The sequence below is a fragment of the Crotalus tigris genome, unplaced genomic scaffold (assembly GCF_016545835.1).
Source record: "Crotalus tigris isolate CLP2741 ecotype Arizona unplaced genomic scaffold, ASM1654583v1 scf7180000018040.1558517, whole genome shotgun sequence".
In the NCBI taxonomy this organism is placed as follows: domain Eukaryota; kingdom Metazoa; phylum Chordata; class Lepidosauria; order Squamata; family Viperidae; genus Crotalus; species Crotalus tigris.
Genome location: NW_024096790.1, coordinates 210,361 through 230,066, shown reverse-complemented (window position 1 = coordinate 230,066; position 19,706 = coordinate 210,361). Strand labels below are relative to the sequence as shown.

General features: G+C 38.8%; 1 protein-coding gene across 1 annotated transcript; it reads right to left on the bottom strand.

The window, feature by feature from the left end:
* Positions 1 to 455: 455 nt before the first annotated feature.
* On the bottom strand, positions 456 to 16,816 carry CALM1 (calmodulin 1). Its single transcript, XM_039346933.1, has 6 exons — positions 16,569 to 16,816; positions 12,716 to 12,746; positions 8,870 to 9,013; positions 4,870 to 4,976; positions 1,956 to 2,091; positions 456 to 1,770 (listed from the first exon to the last, which is right to left on the bottom strand). The coding sequence occupies exons 1-6, from the start codon at positions 16,569 to 16,571 to the stop codon at positions 1,742 to 1,744; spliced, it is 450 nt and encodes a 149-aa protein (XP_039202867.1). The 5' UTR covers positions 16,572 to 16,816; the 3' UTR covers positions 456 to 1,741.
* Positions 16,817 to 19,706: the final 2,890 nt, after the last annotated feature.

Here is a 19,706-nt window from a genome sequence, read left to right as displayed (position 1 = left end):
GAAATACTCATTGTAGTCTATACTTATGCATGAATGAAACTATTATGAGCTGTTAAAAGATATATTTAGGATTTATTTTATTTATTTTCAGTGTTTATATGCCGCCCAATCCCAAAGGACTCAGGGCGGCGTAAGGCGGATTCTGCCTTATAAAGCAATCCATGACTCAAAGCTGAACTTGAATGCTTAAAACTCTTCCATTTGAATATGTGCTTGATCCTAAGACTCTTACATTGGATCCCCACTTTATTGCCTTGCTAAATTTTTCCCTCCTTTTCAATAAAGTTAGATATCTCAACAATATGCAACCCCTCACTAGGCTACACTAGTGACTAATAAATGTCAGTTCTAGCATTGCAACTACCATTCACCAGAATAAAAAATGGTGCTACTTCCCTAAAGACTCCAGATGAGTCAGAATCAAACAAGCCACCGAATTAAGATTGTCATAAAGATGAAAGGCAAGCACAAGTTCATTTATTTATAGCAAAGGTCTTGGGTTACAAGAGGTCAGTTCTTGCCATCTTGAAGAAACATTAAACAGGTTAAGTTATTGCATACATGTGCATTATAATTTAGCAGCAAATCATTCACAGAACACATTTTTCTTTCATACTGCCACCTTACCTTTTTTTTTTGGTTTAATCTTTCAAACTGTATAGAGATAAATCTTTTCTGTTTTTACAAAGCATGTAACACCACCTTTAAGTTAATGGTCTTTTATTGGAAAAAAGACTAGCATTTACAACTTGGAATGGACATAACTGTACTATCTTGAACATTGACATTGATAGTTGTGCTGAAGTCCACAGGCTCCTCTGCCAGCTCCAAGTCTCGGTACAGTAAATTTTAAAACTGCAAGAGAGAGAAAGAAAGAAAGAGACAAGGAGAGAGGGAGAGGGAGGGAGGGAGGGAGGGAGGGAGGGAGGGAGGGAGAGAGAGAGAGAGAGAGAGAGAGAGAGAGAGAGAGAGAGAGAGAGAGAGAAGAAGAAGCATGTACCCAAAGGTGCTCCTGCCCTTTGGTAAAGATTTTGTTAAAACTTTTTAGAACGGTAATGGCCCAACATCCGTTCCACAATAGTGCAATGCAGACAATTTTAAAATCAATGTAGTAACACAGAAATGCCACCTATTTGCTTTTGGAAACAAACTACAGCTACCTATTGGTGAGCCTTCTCCACTTTGGATGGGGAGGGGGAGGGGGGGAACGGAATTGCCTCTAAACTTTTTCCAGTGCTTGCTGCATACCACCTGAGGTATAAAACAATTTGAAAGTAACCAGCTTTGACAATTTTATAACTACAGATTCAGTCAAAACCCACCTTTTGACAAAAGAGTGATTAGGCATTTTTCCCTTTAAGATTTTTCTCCTTTTTAAAACTGTTTTAATACAAATGTCTGACTGTGCTCAATTGTCAAGCTGCATGCATGAAAAACTGGCCAGCCCAAACAGAGTAATAGTTATTAGCAAATGGAACTTTTTGAGTTCACAAAGTGCTTTCTTATTTTTAAAAGTCAGTACAATTATTTATATTTGAAAAAAAAAAAACCTGATGGCTAACTTGATTTTTTGGAGAACAGGACCACCAACCATTACATGCAGTTTGTGGACAGAAGGTATTTCAGCATTCAGTTTTGCTATACAGAAAAAGAATGAATAAATGAACATTTTTTTGCAAGAGGTAAGTAAAAGATTCAATTTGATTCTTCTAGAGGAAAAAAAAGGTGAAAAGAGATCTCTTCATTTTGCAGTCATCATCTGTACGAATTCTGAAAGAAACAAAGAAACATATTTTTAGCCATTTCAGAAATGTAACAACATAAACAACCTGTAATGCAGAAATTCTTTACCCCGCTATTCTAAGATTTACAAAATTAACTATCCACAACTTCTAAGGCCCCACTTTATTTTTTGCTTTTGCAAAATTCTATAGTTATAGGAATCTACATTATACCTTCATAGTTAACTTGTCCATCACCGTCAATATCTGCTTCTCTGATCATTTCATCTACTTCTTCATCTGTTAACTTTTCTCCTAAGTTTGTCATAACATGACGTAGTTCTGCTGCACTGATGTAACCATTGCCATCCTGCAGGGGGGGGGAACAAATAGTGCAAAATTGAGAGAAATACAAGGTTCCAGAAATAATTTTTAAAATACAACTAAATATGGTAAATTATTTGGAAATGAAAGAACCTGTAGGGATAACAGGCTGGTACCTCCAGCCCAAAGATCAGGGAATAACTAATAGGAACAATTCACATTTGAGATCTTAGAAAGGTGCAGTAGCAACAGCAAACTCTGGGCTAAGTCTGGAATAAGGCTGTTTCTATGTTCTATATTTTTATTATCTTTATCCTATATATACATTATCTAGAAATAATAATAATAGTAGTAATAAAGTTGGAAGGCACCTTGGGAGGTCATCTAGTCCAACCCCCTGCTCAGGCGGGAAACCCTATTCCATTTCAGACAAATGGCTGTCCAGTCTCTTCTTAAAAACTTCCAGTGTTGGAGCATTCACCACTTCTGGAGGCAGGTTGTTCCACTGATTAATTTTTCTAACTGTCAGGAAGTTTCTCCTTAGTTCTAGGTTGCTTCTATCCCCATCCGTTGCTTCTTGTCCTGCCTTCAGGCGCTTTGGAGAATAGCTTGATTCCCTCTTCTTACTGAAGTCCAAGTAAATTAGATCCACTGCATTCCTCTGATCTACTAATTTTGTCACTTGGTCAAAGAATACAAAAAGATTTGTCTGGCATGATCTGTTTTTGACAAACCCATGTTGGCTTTTAGTAATGACTTTGTTTGCCTCTAGGTGTTCGCTGATTCGTTGTTTGATTATCTTTTCCAGAATCTTCCCAGGTATTGAGGTCAGGCTGATAGGTCTGTAATTTCCTGTGTCCATTTTTTTTCCTTTTTTGAAGATGGGAACTATATCAGCTCTTTTCCAGTCCTCCGGTTTATTTTAATTGTATTGGGGTAATCTTAGGGACGTGTGCAAAGAACATAACCCAAATCTTTCAGGAATGTAGGATTACCAGAATAATCTTTTAGTATTATGCAAAATGTGACTGTTAGGCAAACATAATATGTTGCAAAAGAACTAAAGTTTAACTCAAATCCAAGTCCTCAAATTATTTGTTTTGCCATCTTAAAAGCTTTGTAATTAGCTTTAGAATCAATGTTCCAATCTTGTTCCAATCTATTGCTTTTTTTTCTTATACTGCAAAGAATGTTTCTAATATGAAATCACTTAAAAATGCCAATAAAGTTGTTGAGTGTGCCATCATAAAAAAACAAATTATCAGAATCTAAATATATGAGAACAGTTTATTTCTTCTTAAGACAATGAGAAATTTCTCTAACTCTACCAACAGCTTATTTTAATGCCTAGATTAGCTCCAATGACTATGAAGTCTTCTAGAGCAGGGGTCCCCAACCTCCAGTCCGTGGACCAGTACCGGGCCGCGGCACGCCAGCAACCAGGCCACACAAATAAGCAAAGTCCCATCCGCAAGATGCAGGCAGCACACAAAACCACGCACCCTCCGGTCCGCAGAAAAACCTCTCTCCACGGAACCAGTCCCTGGTGCCCAAAAGGTTGGGGACCACTGTTCTAGAGAACAGCAAGAAATTCCCTCCCATGGGAAAACCACAACAACAGAAATTTAAAAACAAACAAACCATAAACCTATGTCATACAAATATCCTAACAGTACCAACTGATCCAAAGATCTATGTGCTTAGAAATCAAGGCGAGAGTGAATTTTAAGTTATTGGGCTGGCTCAGAATGCTTCTTTCAAAATTGTTAACCACTTCTTAGTTTAGATTTTATAAGAAATTTGGGTATTTTTTTTCTAAAGGTCTAATAAGCCAGGAGTTATTGCAACTATTCTAGCATCCTCGGGAATCTCAGAATTGCAGCTCCCAGAAAGCTTTACTGCTTAGGAATTTTTGAATTTGCACACCCAACATATCTGGGAGGCTCCTGTTTGGAATGACCAAGTATTATTTGGACTGAGATGACGACATCTGACCCAAGCCACCTATTCTCTTGGAAGAGTACAATTTAGACATTACAAGCTGAAATAAAACATGCTTCAGACTCTTTATTAAAGGTACAATTCTTCATTTAGTAGGTGAAGATGAGATAAAAAATAGACCTTTCAAGTTTTAACCTTACTGGACACAAGCAAAGAGAAAAGATTTGTTAGCCAAACCCGAGCAACTCTGATTCTGATAGATACATCAACTCTGTAAGGGATTCAGAAACAGAGAGACCTGGACTAAATTTTTCACTTAGTCATAATGTTCCCAGAGAATCCAAACAACTTGCTCCTACAGTGAAAGGATGGCAAGCATTGCTAGTTGCTTCTCCAAACCATAAACACACTTCTTCCTTAATCAGAGCCATTTCAATTATACATCACAGTGCAATATACTAGAATGTTTGTCACAAGAATACTCAATGCAATTTGGGCAATTCTGGTTTTCTGTTAAAGGAATCTTATACACTGTCCTTGTTTTCACTGGACATATTTTTAAAGAAATGCATCCAGTAAACAGACTGTGAAAGAGTCCTTTTTCAAGATTTCAAGGATGCATTTGTAGAGTACCAATTGTTTCCATACAAAATACATTACAGTTCTCATGTTATGCTGCCCTTCCAAATAGTTTTGCTAGGAAGATAAATCAAACAAAGCAACCAGTTAGAAATTTGATTGTGAATTGCAAATGTTAAAAAACAAGACTCACTGCACTTTACTAGGAGAACATCTCTTTTAGCAACAAAGAACAATTCCAAGGAACGTGTATATTATAACACTAACATACACACGGACATCATAGTTAACCTCAAAATCATACCTTATCAAAAACTCTGAATGCCTCACGAATTTCTTCCTCACTGTCTGTGTCCTTCATTTTTCTAGCCATCATGGTCAAGAATTCTGGGAAATCAATGGTGCCATTGCCTGTCAAAAAAGGCATAGGAAGGAAAAAATAAGTCCAAATGTATTTTCAACTCTATCAAAACAGAATTTGTTCTGTCTTCTTCCTCTCAATCCATTCCTCTCTAGTTAAAATTTGTTCTATAACTGGATTCTCATACATTCATTTTAATCAAATACCTCAATGTAGTTCTTTCATATTGTTCATATCTTTATTCACCTTTTTTTTCTTGACCTACCTCTTATTTTATTAAAGATAGTTAAGTATGCTATTCATTTTGCCTTCAACATACTTTTGTTTTTTTTCTTGATATGCCTAAGCTTCATTGCTGTTTAACATTCATGCTATTCACTGCCTTTCTACCAGATTTACATATCTTAAAATTGTACAATTCATTCTGCCAAGGGATACGGATTAATCTGTTTGTTCCAGTTCTTCACCCTGTATGTATTAATTTAGAATCACTCACTCCATTTTCCCTATCAAACATTATTACTCTTGGATATATTCACTTTTAGATCCATACTCGTTGTTGCATTTGACATTCACTAGAAATCATTCAGGTTCTCAGCCAAGTTATGACATCATATAAACGCTATCAGTTTTTAAAGAATAAGAATATTCTGGACTTCTGCTTTTTTTGCTGTAGGAGAGCCCCTTTATACCAGGAAAGGTTTTAGATACAGAAGTTGCAATTCCTTAGCAAATGTCAATCAGTTCGACTTCCTACACTCCTGAATTGCTTTGAAAACATCACATAACTGACCCAAATTTGTGCTGTCGAGATCAAAGGCCATAGCAGGTGGAAATTTTAGCATTTGGGAAAGACAGAAATGAAATTTATTTTCCTCTACTATCTGCTCAACTACGAACTGGAAATTCTTAGGTTTTACATAATCCAGGTTTCTCTATCTAGCTTTAATGCTAATTTATAACTTCAGCCTTTCTATTCTCTTTAAATACCAGACTAATTTTCAAAGGAATTGAAATCTGACTGCTGACCTTGGGAAATAGGTAGAAGACAGAATTGTAGGTGACCAGAAGGTCAACATTATGATGTCTTGTTCAGCACATATATTCCTTACATTCATTCCATGGAGTTTCTGCAAACAATCTGAGGAACATATCTACGAAATTCTCAAAGCTGTGGTGTTTTTTGGAAGGGATGTTGTACAATTGGCCCCAATAAAGGCTTTTCTTAAGCACTGTTCCATATTTGTAGGTATAAGACAAATTAACCAATTATAAGCAGTTATTTTATTAAAAATTGGTTCTCATGTCTTCAACACATGATATACTACTGTGAGCTTTCTCAAACTTGATGCCTTCCATCCATATGCAGCATATTGGCAGTGAATTATGGCAGTGAATTATATCCCATCTAGAAGACAACAGTGTAGTAGTGCTCTGAATCTCTTCCACTATTGGACTAGAAATTTTTTTATTGGATTAGAAATCTTTTTATTGACAAGACAGGATGATATAAATAGTTGTAAGAAAATATTAGCTGTTCTTTGCACATTAGAAATGTATTTCAAAAATCTGGATCACTCTAATTAAGCTGTATTGTTATAAAATTCAAGTACTCAAACTCTTATTTTGAACTCATTTGTATCACAAGAGGATATGCAGGAGTATGACTGGGCTTCAATTCCACTTATGCCATGCTCTGCTCTAGAGATCATTTTAACTTTGAAGAAATTTTTGATCTCTGATGAGCACTGATGATGTTACCTAGTTTGGGTAATGAAACATCTGCAAGGAAACAACCAAACTCAAAGAGCACCAAGGACCCCTCATTTCAATCATGAGCTACAAATATTTTCTTTTCTTACTATCTATGATTCCCCCACACTCTAAGAAACAGTACCCAGAGAACTCAAATATTAACACATAAAATGTGACTGAGGTAAAAATGAATAAACAAATTAGTGAACAGTTATCATATTAATCACACCCGGTTTTAATTACATATACTTTTTGTTCTAACCCATCTATTTTTTTTGGGGGGGGGGTCTCTCTCAACAAGCCATTCTAAGATTTTAAACAATGCAAATAACCTTTCTTTGGCAGTCAGAAACATTTTGTATGTTTTCTTCAACCATGCCTAACTATGCCAGAGTCCCATCCTAATTAGGACTGATACCATGAAGATGCATGATAAAAATTTGCAGCTAAGGCAATCTGTAATTTGACCTGAAATACATAGCTCCAATACACAATTATTTCACAGCAGGTAGTGGGATTTAGCCAATTTTGGCTGACCTTGAAAATGCTAATAAAGGTCAGAGCTATTAGTAACAACACGAAATCAGGAAATCCCATGGCTACAGCCTAGACTAGAAGTTAAAAAACACCCAAGAAAGCAATGGCAAGCTGTATTATAATCACTAGGGAGGTGATAATAAACTCCAGGGAGATTAGATCTCTTTATCTAGAAAGTTGTGTGACAAAAAAAAAAATACATTGCAAATTTTCTTCCCAGTAAAACATCTTTTACTCAGAATTTAATCCTGGATTTAATTTAGATTTGGAGTATATCACAAGGACATGGTGGAGAAAGCAGGAGTCCATCTCTCGCAAGCTACTCCATAGCACAAAGGCTAAAACTAGAGGGTAAGAAGATAGTTAAGCTGTTGCCTATAAAGTTTCTATTTCACTGACTCCATTTGACAGTCTGCCAAAGCTGAGTGCATTCTACTGCATTTGGAGATAGGGATACTGTTAGCATATTGTCTATCCTGCAACCCAATAGTCTCTCTTCCTGAGCTAGCTGTTCTGACCTCTGGCAAGGCATTGGTTTACTCTAAGCAGTTTACTCATGACACATATTAGGTGTGATTTTCTGCTTGGGTGGAGTTAGTGATTTGAAGTTGGGGGAGTTATGATAACTCAACTGACGTGGACAGATCACCTTCTAGTGAGACTGGCAGCTGATAGCAATCTTAGTTAAAACAATCCGATTCAGGCACCAAATGCATTTAGATATTTATCCTAATGCATTTAGGAAATTTCCCATTTTACGTATCAGCTACTATGTCAGTGCTCTGCCTAATCTATGGAATTTAGAAAAGGGCTAAATAATGGCCACTCTTTTCTCTCACACAGCAAGACCAGACCAGTTTCAGCAAAGAATATGAAAATAATGAAGCAAATAAGATGACAAATGGAATACAACCGGAGGAATTCTTTACCATTCAATCCACAGAAGTCAATAAACTTGAAAGTTGGGTTCCATTTATACCTAGTGTTTGTCCTGTGACCGTTCTTGAGGTAGTTGTATTTGGTAATGGTTTGCCTTGATTGCATTCCATTTTATTTATAATAACACTCACTGTAGCTACTGTTGAAAAGAGTGGAAACTGCAATGCAAATGCAACTGATAAGATTGTTACTAGCAGCAATCATGTGATGTCTATACCAAAAGATCTGCTCTGATTATCAACTGCTTATTGGACAGAGCTTAAGAGTTTTGATATTAACCTTTACAATCCTAAATGGCTTAGTCCTACTTACCTAAAATACTTTCTCTCCCATTACAAACTTGTTTGCCTGTTAAGATCTGCAACAAAAGGCTATACCTGGCATTAGTCCCAGCCTACGCATAATATATAAAGTTAATTAATATGTGAGTGACAACAGCTATGTCAAGGACTGAAATAAATAAAAATTCTTAGTAGATATGCTATATCTTCATGTACTGTTTTTATGTAGATTGCCCTGATGCAGACACATTCATAACTGTCATTAACCCGTGGCAGATTTTATTAGGAGTTTAAAGCACCGTTGTAATTAACTGCAAGAAACATTCATATTCTGTAATTTAAAACTTTTACCAAAATTGAGAAATCAATTTGAACAAAATGAATTATGCTCATGCACGAATGAGAGCTGGTTCATCCCTTCATATGCTTACCATCAGCATCCACTTCATTAATCATGTCTTGCAATTCTGCTTCGGTAGGGTTTTGACCCAGCGACCTCATGACAGTCCCCAGCTCTTTGGTTGTGATGGTGCCATCACCATCTTTGTCAAATAAAGAGAAGGCTTCCTTGAACTCTGAGGACAGGGAAGAAAAAAATCATCAGCACACAGCAACATTATAGCACTTTGTATGAATAAGTCTTCTGTCCAATGAACAATACCACTGTGAACAAATTAAGGACATGTTCCATCTTTTTGCAAATGACACGTATGCCTAACCAACAATATACAGACCTACAATTTTTCCAATTTGGACTGTACAGGTAGTTCTTGACTCACAACAGTTCATTTAGTGACCATTCAAAGTTACAACATCACTGAAAAAAGTGACTTATGACCATTTTTTCACACTTACAATTGTTGCAGCATCCCCATGATTATGTGATCAAAATTCAAGCATTGGCAACTGACTCATATTTATGATGGTTGCAGTCTCCTGGAGTCATATAATCACATTTTGCGACCTTCTGACAAGCAAATTCAATGGGGAAGCCAGATTCACTTAATGTGTTACTAACTGAATAAGTATAGTGATTCACCTATCAACTGTGGCACGAAAGGACATAAAATGGGGCAAAATTCACAACCACAGTCTCAGCAACATAATTTTTGAGTTCAACTGTGGTCATAAGTCAAATACTAACTGTACAAAACTATGTCTTAGTAAAATGCTCATCAGTAAAAGTGCAGTACTCTATGGGTGCAAACTGGGGAAGATCCAAGAAGAAAGTTAGTATAGAATAGCTAGACAAGAGCAGCATCCTGAGACCCAAAAGTTATTTTGGCCTACAATAACCATTGCATTGAGTCAACAAAGAATGACTAGCAATCCAAATCATGTATAAAGCATCCACGTCCATAACATCAGGAGACATTTTTGGCTGTGAAATATGGAAAGTAGGGTTCAAAATCCCACGTATAGTATGTATGGAACCAGTCTCCTTTTCTCACCCTAATGTACATCACAAGTATTCAAAGTTCCATGTCCTAAAACAGTAGGAAGTCTGAGAGTGATGGGAGTGAGATATGGTGAAGATAGCTATGACATTACTGATATTTAAACAGATAGTTATATTTATAATATATTGCATTCATAATGATTATAAACTGATTCGCTGCAAAAGAAACCTGTTTTTCTTGTTTGAAGGAAAGAACAAATGAGTATAAATATTAGGATCAAAGATCAACAGTTTCCTCTTAGACACTGAATACATGGATTTTCTAAAGCCTTTACATTGTATACAACAGTGATGGAGAACCTTTTAGAGACAGAGTGCCCAAACTGCAACACAAAACCCACTTATTTATTGTCGGGTGCCAGGTGGGTGTGGCCCACTGGGTGGGCGTGGTTGTGGTGGTCATGTCAGATTGGGTGGGAGTGGCCAAGATGGGCGTGATCATCTTGATGTTGCTCATGGGTAGGGACACCTGTGGGGTCCAGACAGAGTTGGGGGAGATCCAGGGGGTCTCTGCCAGGTGGGGCGGTGGGCAGGAGGCTTGTCCTGTGGGGTGAGGAGAGGCAAGGCGAGGCAGGGTGAGGGTACCATTGTCACAAGGCAAGGTGAGGCAGGGGCCAGGGCAGCTGCTGCCTGACACCATCGACCTCTGCACACAGAGGCCAGCGAGCCCATGGGTGCTGGGATGCATCCGGCCATGTGGGATCTCGGCGAGTTAGTACGCGGCTGGTTGAAGAGGGACAGTTGTCATCTCCAGGACATGGCCTGTGTGCCCACAGAGAGGGCTCTGAGTGCCACCTCTGGCACACGTGCCATAGGTTCACCACCACTGGTATACAACATTTACAGTTGCATAGCATCTGCTTCTCACTACATTTAAACATGTCATCCAGTGAAGCTAAATAAAAGTACTTCGCAGAGCACCTAATTAGCTCTTCAGTATGATGTAATTGTAGATCTTTTTAAGAGAATGGAGACTATCATGATAGCTATTAATTAGTTCCAGGTCTGGATGTAGTAAGTCTCTCAATATTAATTACTATGGAATGTAAGTGCAAGGACTTACAGAGCTCATGTCCTGCTTGCTGCTTTTCTGAGACATGGTTTAAGTGTGAAAAACAAGATCCTAATCTAGATTGCACAGATCCCAGAAACAGAATATGAGTAAAGAATTCTGCATGTCAATGATTATGCTTTGATTCAACAAAGTGGTAATGTTCTTAAGGGTTCATTCACACTTAGGATCTCTTAACACTGAAACTGCAGGTTAACTATTACCCCATCCTGAATACACAATAATAATACATCAAGCTTTTTCAGTCTGATGCCCTACAGATATACTTGAACAGTAATTCCCTGGCCAAATCTAGTGACATGATGGCGGGGATGATGCAAATCATACAATTTATATATGTGTGTGTGTGTGTGTGAGAGAGAGAGAGAGAGATGTCATTATTTACTTGGAAAAAATACTTTCAAGATTGGCAAGAATGTAAAAAAAAGTGATTACTTATGGCAGAAGATGTGAACTAGGGACTTCATGATTCGTACCTCAGACTCTTAGCCATCATGCTGCACTTGCAGCATTACTATAAGCATAACATGCACAGGGAGAAATGCAACCAGGTACGAAGCTCTGAATACATGGTGTGCGTTATTCAGATCTCCAAATGGTTCAGGTCTGTCATAAGCATGCTCATTATACTGGTCAGCAGTTCCTTAATGAAGTTTTGCCAAGAAAATAAGCGCTAAGGTGCTCCTTAACTCAACCATCTCAAGCCAGAGAAATGTAGACACACCCATTCTGCATGCGAAGTATCTTTTTCACTTCACGGCTGAATTTTGCACACTTCTGCTTTAGAGGATGAGCAGGACAAAAAAAATCACAAAGAGAGGCAATGACTATTCAGGACTTATCAGCCCATATCAGCCCACTCCTGACCTAGCCAATGCAATTGTGTAAAGACCCAAAATTATTCTATACTAGATTTTCCCTTTGGTATATTTAGCCACAACCTTGTGCAAACCAAGCAGAAATTGTGACTTGATAAACCAAAATGTAACAGAAGAAGGGAAGGAATATTAAAAAAAAAAGGCAGAACTTGTTCATGATTCCGTGATCAGGAACTTTATCTACATGCACCCAAAGTCTTGTATTGTATTTATTACTGTGAGCTTACTTAGGCATAAGCAATCTTATGGACAATTAAACTTGGCAAGATCCATCATTTTCTCTGAAAAATCCCAACTACTTTAGTAATTTTGTACTGTATACTTTTTCAGAACTCTCAGAACTCTTTTTTTCTCGGATAAATATGCCTTGATACAAAGCTATAAATAAACAATGTCAATTTCATGAGAAACGGTGCTTTGCCCAGTAACTATCATCCAATGCATCAGAAAACTTCAGATGTTTAATGCTGAAATAAGTGGTCTTAATTGGTACATAAGTAAATGTACAGAGGAAATCAAATCAAAGTTGCATTCTTTAACATTTATACAGCTATAACGGTGTACACAAAAAAAGGATGTGGATTGCATAACCAGCCAGTAGGTTTCAATTCCTATGGTAACCAGTTATCTAGACAGAAACAAATACAAACATATATATGTTTTCAGGAACATATTTAAATTACTGAATGAAAAACAATTTAATGTGATGTTTTCTTGTCTTTTTAAGATCAATCCACGCCAACAGGAATGTAAAATCTTGAGAAATAGCCAAGCAATGGCAGCCACCAAGAATGTTCTGCAATATTTTTGTATTCACAATAAGTTGCTAGGCCAACAGAAACCATCTCCCTCCAATTAGAATACTCACCAGCAATCTGTTCTTCGGTCAGCTGATCGGCCTATGTAAAGAATAGAAAAGTATTTCAGAACATTGTTTACCTGTAGCTATGTCAAAGCACACAATGCAGCAGCAACTCAGAGGCAAGATGACATAATTATATTAGTGCTTGACCAATCCAAGAGCAATTGGCAATAAACCATTCTTCTCTTCAGTGGATGGTGCAAACAGAACTGAGACACATTGGGAGGGAATATGAAATACCCAGAAAGCTGGAGAGCCTTCTTTATTACTCTGATGGTCAAGGAAAAGACCCTCCCCCTCCTAATCATTTTGCATCAGGTTTTCATTACAGCCATGAGATTACTGATCCTACCTCTAAGCAACAGGCGACAAAAACAAGCTTGCAAAACACAAGGGCCACCTAACTGTTTAGATGATTTCTCTACAAGAACTACACACCTTAGTATGATATATCCAGCACTAAATGCTTTTATGTTTTTTAAAAAACCCTTCTGATAATAATATTTTTTGCCAAGGCAATCACTGGAACTTGCCAATCTATTAATTTTGTCAAGTAAAGCACTGCTTTGAAGCTTTAGCACTGTCCTAATCAATAATCCCACTCTGTAATATCTGACAAGGAAAAATGATATTCTGCTCTGTATGACATTGTCAGTGCAAAGAGACTATGTTTTATTTATTTAAAACATTCATATTGTCATTTATATAGAGATGGTTTATAAGATGTGCGGCTACATAAATGCTTTAAAATTAATTAACCTAATCAATATTTAATAGCTTAGTGAGAAAGAAGCAAATATATTTTAACTCCCCCTCCAATGAAGTTAGATTTTCTTAAAAAGGATGCTGAATTTGGAAAAATTATATTCTTATCCAAGTACTGAATATGTCTCCCTTAAAGCTTTGTTCTAAATAGCTATTTGATGCTGCAAATACTGATATCCAAATATTGATTTCCTGTTAAATATGCAAGATAGATAGAGGGATGTGAAGATGTGTCTGGAAGTTTACTATGAAATTTGAAGATCAACAAATGCGTCAAAATCCTCTGCAGTTTGAAAATCGTCTGTTGGCAAGCATAACTGACTTCACAATGCAGTGGCTTGCCAGCGATTAAAGGATATCCCAAAGTAAGCTTCTCATAAAAAAAAAAATTTTTGCAGGATCTGTACACACCTAATGAGGAACCCTATTTGATATCTTCCCAGAATCCCGTTGTTGGATGCTCTTTCAGCGAGGCAAGTTGGCACAGTGATTTACATAACATATCTGGAGCAATGCAGAACAGGAAACTGGACCACACCTCAATAAAATGAAGAATGCAAATCAACAGAACTAGAGTGTATGAAGCCCCCTGTCTGTGATTTGAAGGATAAGAATCCAGGTTTTGATCTTATACATTTTTCACATTATATAAAACATCTAGCTTGACGTTTTAGGCAAGAAGAACAAATATGCCTTACTTTGGCTACCTGATGAAAAAGTAGCCAACATCATGCTAAGCCAGCCAGCCACCCCGCCCATACAGGGTTGTGCGAAGGGGAGTCAGATCCAATGATGTAACCCCTCCCAGCAGCAAAAAGGGAAAGGAGACACATCTGGGCTTTTCCTTTCTACTATGGGAAATGAAAAGCTGAGATTTCATCCCTTCTTTTCTCAATGTATCATTTTTAGAAAGTTCACATTTCACAATTACGCAGCAATTCTTGTTAAAATAATAATCAAATCCTGAATGAAGATCTCTTGGGAGATAAAAGGAATGCCTGACCAAGGTAAAATCCAACTGCACATCAGGAGAAAATGAAATGTAAGGGTCAATTTCTACAGTGCACCTGCACTAAGCAGCCTTCCCTAATTGAATGACTTCCAAATGGGTCAGATCACAACATGAGTCCAACACATTTGGAGGGCTCCATTATGAGGGGAAAAACTTGTTGAAAAGGCTTCCCCTGACTGCCTTCTGCACAAAACATGACCTTGTCCCAACAGCCCAATTGTGATCCATACTTTTTGATACCCCAGAAAGCTAAAAAGTCAATTTTAGTAGACTGGGATACTGCCTTATAAACAAATCCTACCCACTTCTCCTTTCACTCTCCAGTCCAAAAATCACTGAAATAAACCCCCTTGCACGCACATGCACGCACACACACAGTATTTGTGTTAGTGAGCTTTTCAGATTTTTGTTCTGGGCTTCTAGGAAATAATTTCCAATTGCTACCATAAACAGAATGGATTTTTACCCTCTCCTAGTTCCCCATCTCTAGGGATTAGTAAGGTGGAGGATCAAGAGGAAGAGGAGACATGATGTAATCCAACCTCCAAAGGTTTTGTTTTTTTGCAATTGCTGCATTTGGGGGTTTTGAGAATTATTCTTGGGGGGGTGGGAAGCAAGGCAATAGTCGCAGAGGTTCTCCCTCCCCCCTCCCCCTACGCAGTGCAGCTGGTGTAGAAACTGATTGTTTCCATCATCCTTCCCCTGCCATCCTCATTCCCCTGAACCTCCTTCAGCCAGTCTGGTCATCTATTTTCCTTATCATTATTTCCACAAGGAAAGAAAAAGGCACATGCAATTATCAACACTATTTTTAATAACATCAAAACTGTGGCTCTTTACATTGCATTTTCATGCAATGAAAATGGTATTGGTATTGCAGCCATAGCAATACCATATGTTGAGCTCCCATATGGTTCTAACCAGGAACTTTCCAGAGGTTATGTCTCAGGACGGTCCTTTTCAAACCCCGTCAGCAGCCAGCACATCTGGAAGGCACAGGGAAGGGAAAGCTGCTTCCAGAAAACCCACACTTCCTGAATTTATATCCAACTAAATAATCAAAACGGCACCCGCCAAAATATAGGATAAAATCACTTTAATGCAGTCTTGTGGCAACGAAGGCCTGAGTCTGACCCGTTTTCTAACCTCTGCTCACTCCTGCCGTCTTTATTCTTTGAGTGAGCATCTAGGCTTAATCTTAGTCCTGTCGTTTTATGGAAGGGGCGAAGGGCCGTTACCCAGCTGGAGAAGCGCACGCAGCACCTCTGACTACAGGCAAGGCGCGGCCACAGTTACTACCTCGCCCCTATGACGTGGGATGCGGAGAGAGCCAGGGCGCTCCTCCCGCGCAATTGCCATTCCGTCTACAACGTTTGCCCCAAAGTCCTTGCAAGTAAAAACAAAACAGGAGCTGCGACCCCAGCCATGCCAAGCAAACCGACCGCCCGGTGCTCCAAGCAATATCGCCCCCTGTCCGAGAACAGGCGGATCCGCCACTTTCCAGCCAAACGATCGCTGAATTCTGAAGCATCCCCACCCAGCCTTGGCCGCTAACTGGGAGGAAACCGGCTTGCACTCCTGCAAGCGAGCGCCGACAAGAGAGCCAGTTCCGGCAAGCGGTCGCGAGTTTCTCCGCACACAAGAGCCCAGCCGACGGCTCCGGGGAGGAAGCAAGATAGTCAAGAGACGGCGAGTTGCAGGGCCGCTTGAACTTCGCCTGCAATCTTATGCTCTCCTCCACAGCCCAAGTTAAAACTGCAAGCAACCGCTGGCCAGGACTAAACGCTTCGCCCCATTCCGGAACGTCATTCCCACCTTCCATGCAAAGGAGCGGATCCGCTTTCCAGCAGATCTCAAGGCACAGGGCCCGCTTCTACCTCCCCCCGAAGTTGGCAGGGCATAGTAGCAAAAAGGGCAACCGCGTTCCTATTCGGTTCCCGCCAAGAGTCGAAAGATCAAACAGCAGCTTGTGGGAAGTCGAGTGATAAATCCAGATGTCTTTCGTCCGTGCTTTAAAACAAAACCTGAGCAAGAGCAACAACCACAACAAAATCCCTCCCGCGGTCGATCCAAGCTACCTACCATTGCGGCTGGCGGCGTTGGCTCTCTGTGCCTTGGCGAAGGTGCAGAAAGCGATCAGCAGCGAACAGCGTCGCTTCCTCCTCCCTTTGCCAGAAATGCTGTAGGTGTGAGACTGCGCGGAGCCTTTTTTATAGGGAACGGCGTATCCCTCCGCCGGAGCAGCGCCTTTCTCTCACTCTCCTCCCCGGACTGGGGCGCACAGTAGCAGGACTGCAGCAGGCAGTTCTGACCCTCCACGCCGCCTCAAACCCTCCTCTGCTCACTCCTCTCTGCCAACTCAGTGCCCAGCTGCAACAGCTCGGCCTCTCCGCGGGCTTCCGCTGGACGGACGCAGTAGCAGCGGCCACGCTACAGTCTGCTAATCCTGCCCTCCAGGGTACGGATTATTATTGCGATGGATGCTTGGCGGAACTTAAGCATCTTGCAGAGTCCTGTTACTGGCTCGACACGCGCCTCTGCTTTGGGGGCACAGAAAAAAAGCAGTTTTCAGAGCAGCCGTCCAAAAACAATTGGTCTCAGAGTTAAACCTTTCAAAGTTAAACCTTTCTGCCACGTGGGCCGGGCCTTACCAGGAGGTTGCAAGGGAAACCTAGAATAACAGAATAACTTGCATGCTCTTGTGGGAGAAAAATGGACAGACGGGGGACTGTTTGCTGAGCCTCAGGCCACAGCTGGCAGTTTTCAGGTTAAGAGAAGAGGATGCTGTGGCTGATGTGCTGTTAATATTTTTCCCTATAAAACACCCTAAAATTGCACGTTTACTTATAAAGTACTTCTGGGGTCATAAGTCAAGCTTGCACACTGGAAAACCTTTTGGGAAGGCAAAATGGAATAGATGGTACAGGACTGATGGGTGTGGGATACATATCTACAGCAGCATTCTCCAAGGAGAACCTCTTTAAAGCAGTGGGATTCCAATTCTCATCCTTCCAATCAGTTAGTATGATCATGCTACAGAAGCTAGGAACCATGATCCAACCAAACAACCTACCAAAATAGGGAAGAAAGATAGTTATATACTTCAGTATAGTTATCTATATATACTTGTGTAAGTCTTCTCAGTAATGGAATGCTGGAAGTAGTGAAGAGCAGATGCTTTGGACTTCATGTATGTATTTGTGTACGTTAAGGAATAAAAGTTGATTATCAATTCAGTTGTATGAATGCAAATTCAACTATATCCCTGTTCTCTATAGCTTTGGAAGCTGAGGCCAGATAATTTTAATTATAAAAATCGTGCAAGAGAAATCTGAAGAGTTGTGCAGCTGCTATTAGATACAAATCATGAAAACTAGGAGACCTGATCATATTCAACATAAATGTATATTTTTTCGTATTATCTGTTTCTTCATTTTGGTAAGATCTTCAGTCAAACTGTTGAGATGAGCTGAAATTTATATAAAGTGTTTCGCATACGCTGTCTTGTGTGTTGGTTCTTTGGTAACAAATGTGACTTCCTCTTTCCACATAAATGAATAATGAAATCCCATTTTACTTTGCAGTGAATCAGGGTTAGGCTTTTAATGATTATGCTTCCATGTCTTTTGAAATACTTCAGTTGCAATTCTCAAATCTCTCCCTTTGAAACATACCATTAACTGGTAGTGATAAATTGTTTGAGTATAGCAGACTTTGTTCTCTCTTTATAAAATAAAAACTGCTGGTTATCAGTTAGATCAAACTAAGTGCCACTTCCCTTTGGAAGTGCAGTTCTCCCCTGCTTGAAATAAATTCCAACATACACCTGCACTTCCATCAACTCAAGAGTGTCAAGTAGAGCTTGCTTCATTTATAGATATGTGACCTTACACTATGGTTTTAATTGATATTTATATACAGAATTGTCAAGGATAATTTTCAACAGCATTTTGTGCTGCTTTGATTACTACTATGAAATATTGCCTATAATTTATACCCCCTTGTCTTATACCAAGACTTAATGTTTAAACACTGTCTTTACTATTAAAAAATATCACCAAAAGCTTTTGAGCTTTATGTTTTCTGAATGCCTAGATAGACTTAAAAACCAGCTTTTAATGAGCTATTGTTATGGATAGTCTAGAATATTTTATCATTAATTATTTCAATGCTCGGTCAAAAAACAATGCTCTGTTCACAGATTGAGGACTTTAAAAAAAAAAAATTAGGCCAAATCTTTGAAATGTAAAACTCAAAGGTTTCATATGCAGTAGTCTTGGGAGGAGGGGAGGTATACTGAAACATTCTCCTTATAAACAGCAAAAGTTTATTAGTAATCAAGTCATAATATTTGCTTCCTAGATCTCATGTTGTTAGAAGCAAAGCCAATCACTTCCTCCTCTTTTTCTCTCCCTCTGAAACTGTCAGTAATTGGTTGTTCCTGGAAGCTAACAAGACTCATCTTTATTCCTTTTTTCCTCTGAAAAGTATTAACATGTTGGCTCTAATGACTGTGATACTAAACTCATGCCCAATTTTGTGCCATTTACTGTACTGCACATTTCATAACTGTACTGCTTTTTGATTGTGAAGTGGCTCAGATCCAAGTACATTGTATGAGATTAATACACGTTCTCCCAGCATGATCTGTTTCTTGAAAAGAAAATCAATTTTTGAAGGAATACTGCGATGTCTTTTCTTTTCCTGAAAACATATCATCTTTTGATAGTCCATTATTTCTCATTATGCCAAACTTTACATAGCTTCTCTCCTGAAGAACATTTGCATCACTATTCTGTCTTCCAAATTTACTGTTTAACCAATATACAATCTAATTTGCTTAATCACTCAGTCTTTATCCCCTTCAATTAGAAAAAAAAGTCCATGTACTTCATTTGTCCGTGGCAATGTAGAAAAACTAAAGAATTTCCCAGCATACGTTGAAAGATTTTTATGATCCATTTCACAATCTTACAACTGATTGTAAAAGCTCAAGGAAATCGCAGGAGGGAAAAACAAATTGACTAAACTTTGAACATTTTACTGAGTGTGAATTCAGTGCCTATGAACTGCTAATGTATGAGTGCAGCAGGAAAGCAGAAACAAATCTATCTTCCATCTAACCAGGTGAAAGGAACTGAACTAATCATTTTATGGGCAAAGAGGGGACATCAATTCTGGTAATAAATGAGGAAGTTAAATAGAAAATTACACAGCACT

What these genes read in the sequence shown, in the direction of transcription:
- CALM1 (XM_039346933.1), bottom strand. An exon ending in TAATGAAGTGGATGCTGATG is followed by an intron (nt 4,977 to 8,869) that starts GTAAGCATATGA and finishes CTTTTTTGACAG; the next exon opens with GCAATGGCACCATTGATTTC. An exon ending in CATTCAGAGTTTTTGATAAG is followed by an intron (nt 2,092 to 4,869) that starts GTATGATTTTGA and finishes CCCCCCCTGCAG; the next exon opens with GATGGCAATGGTTACATCAG.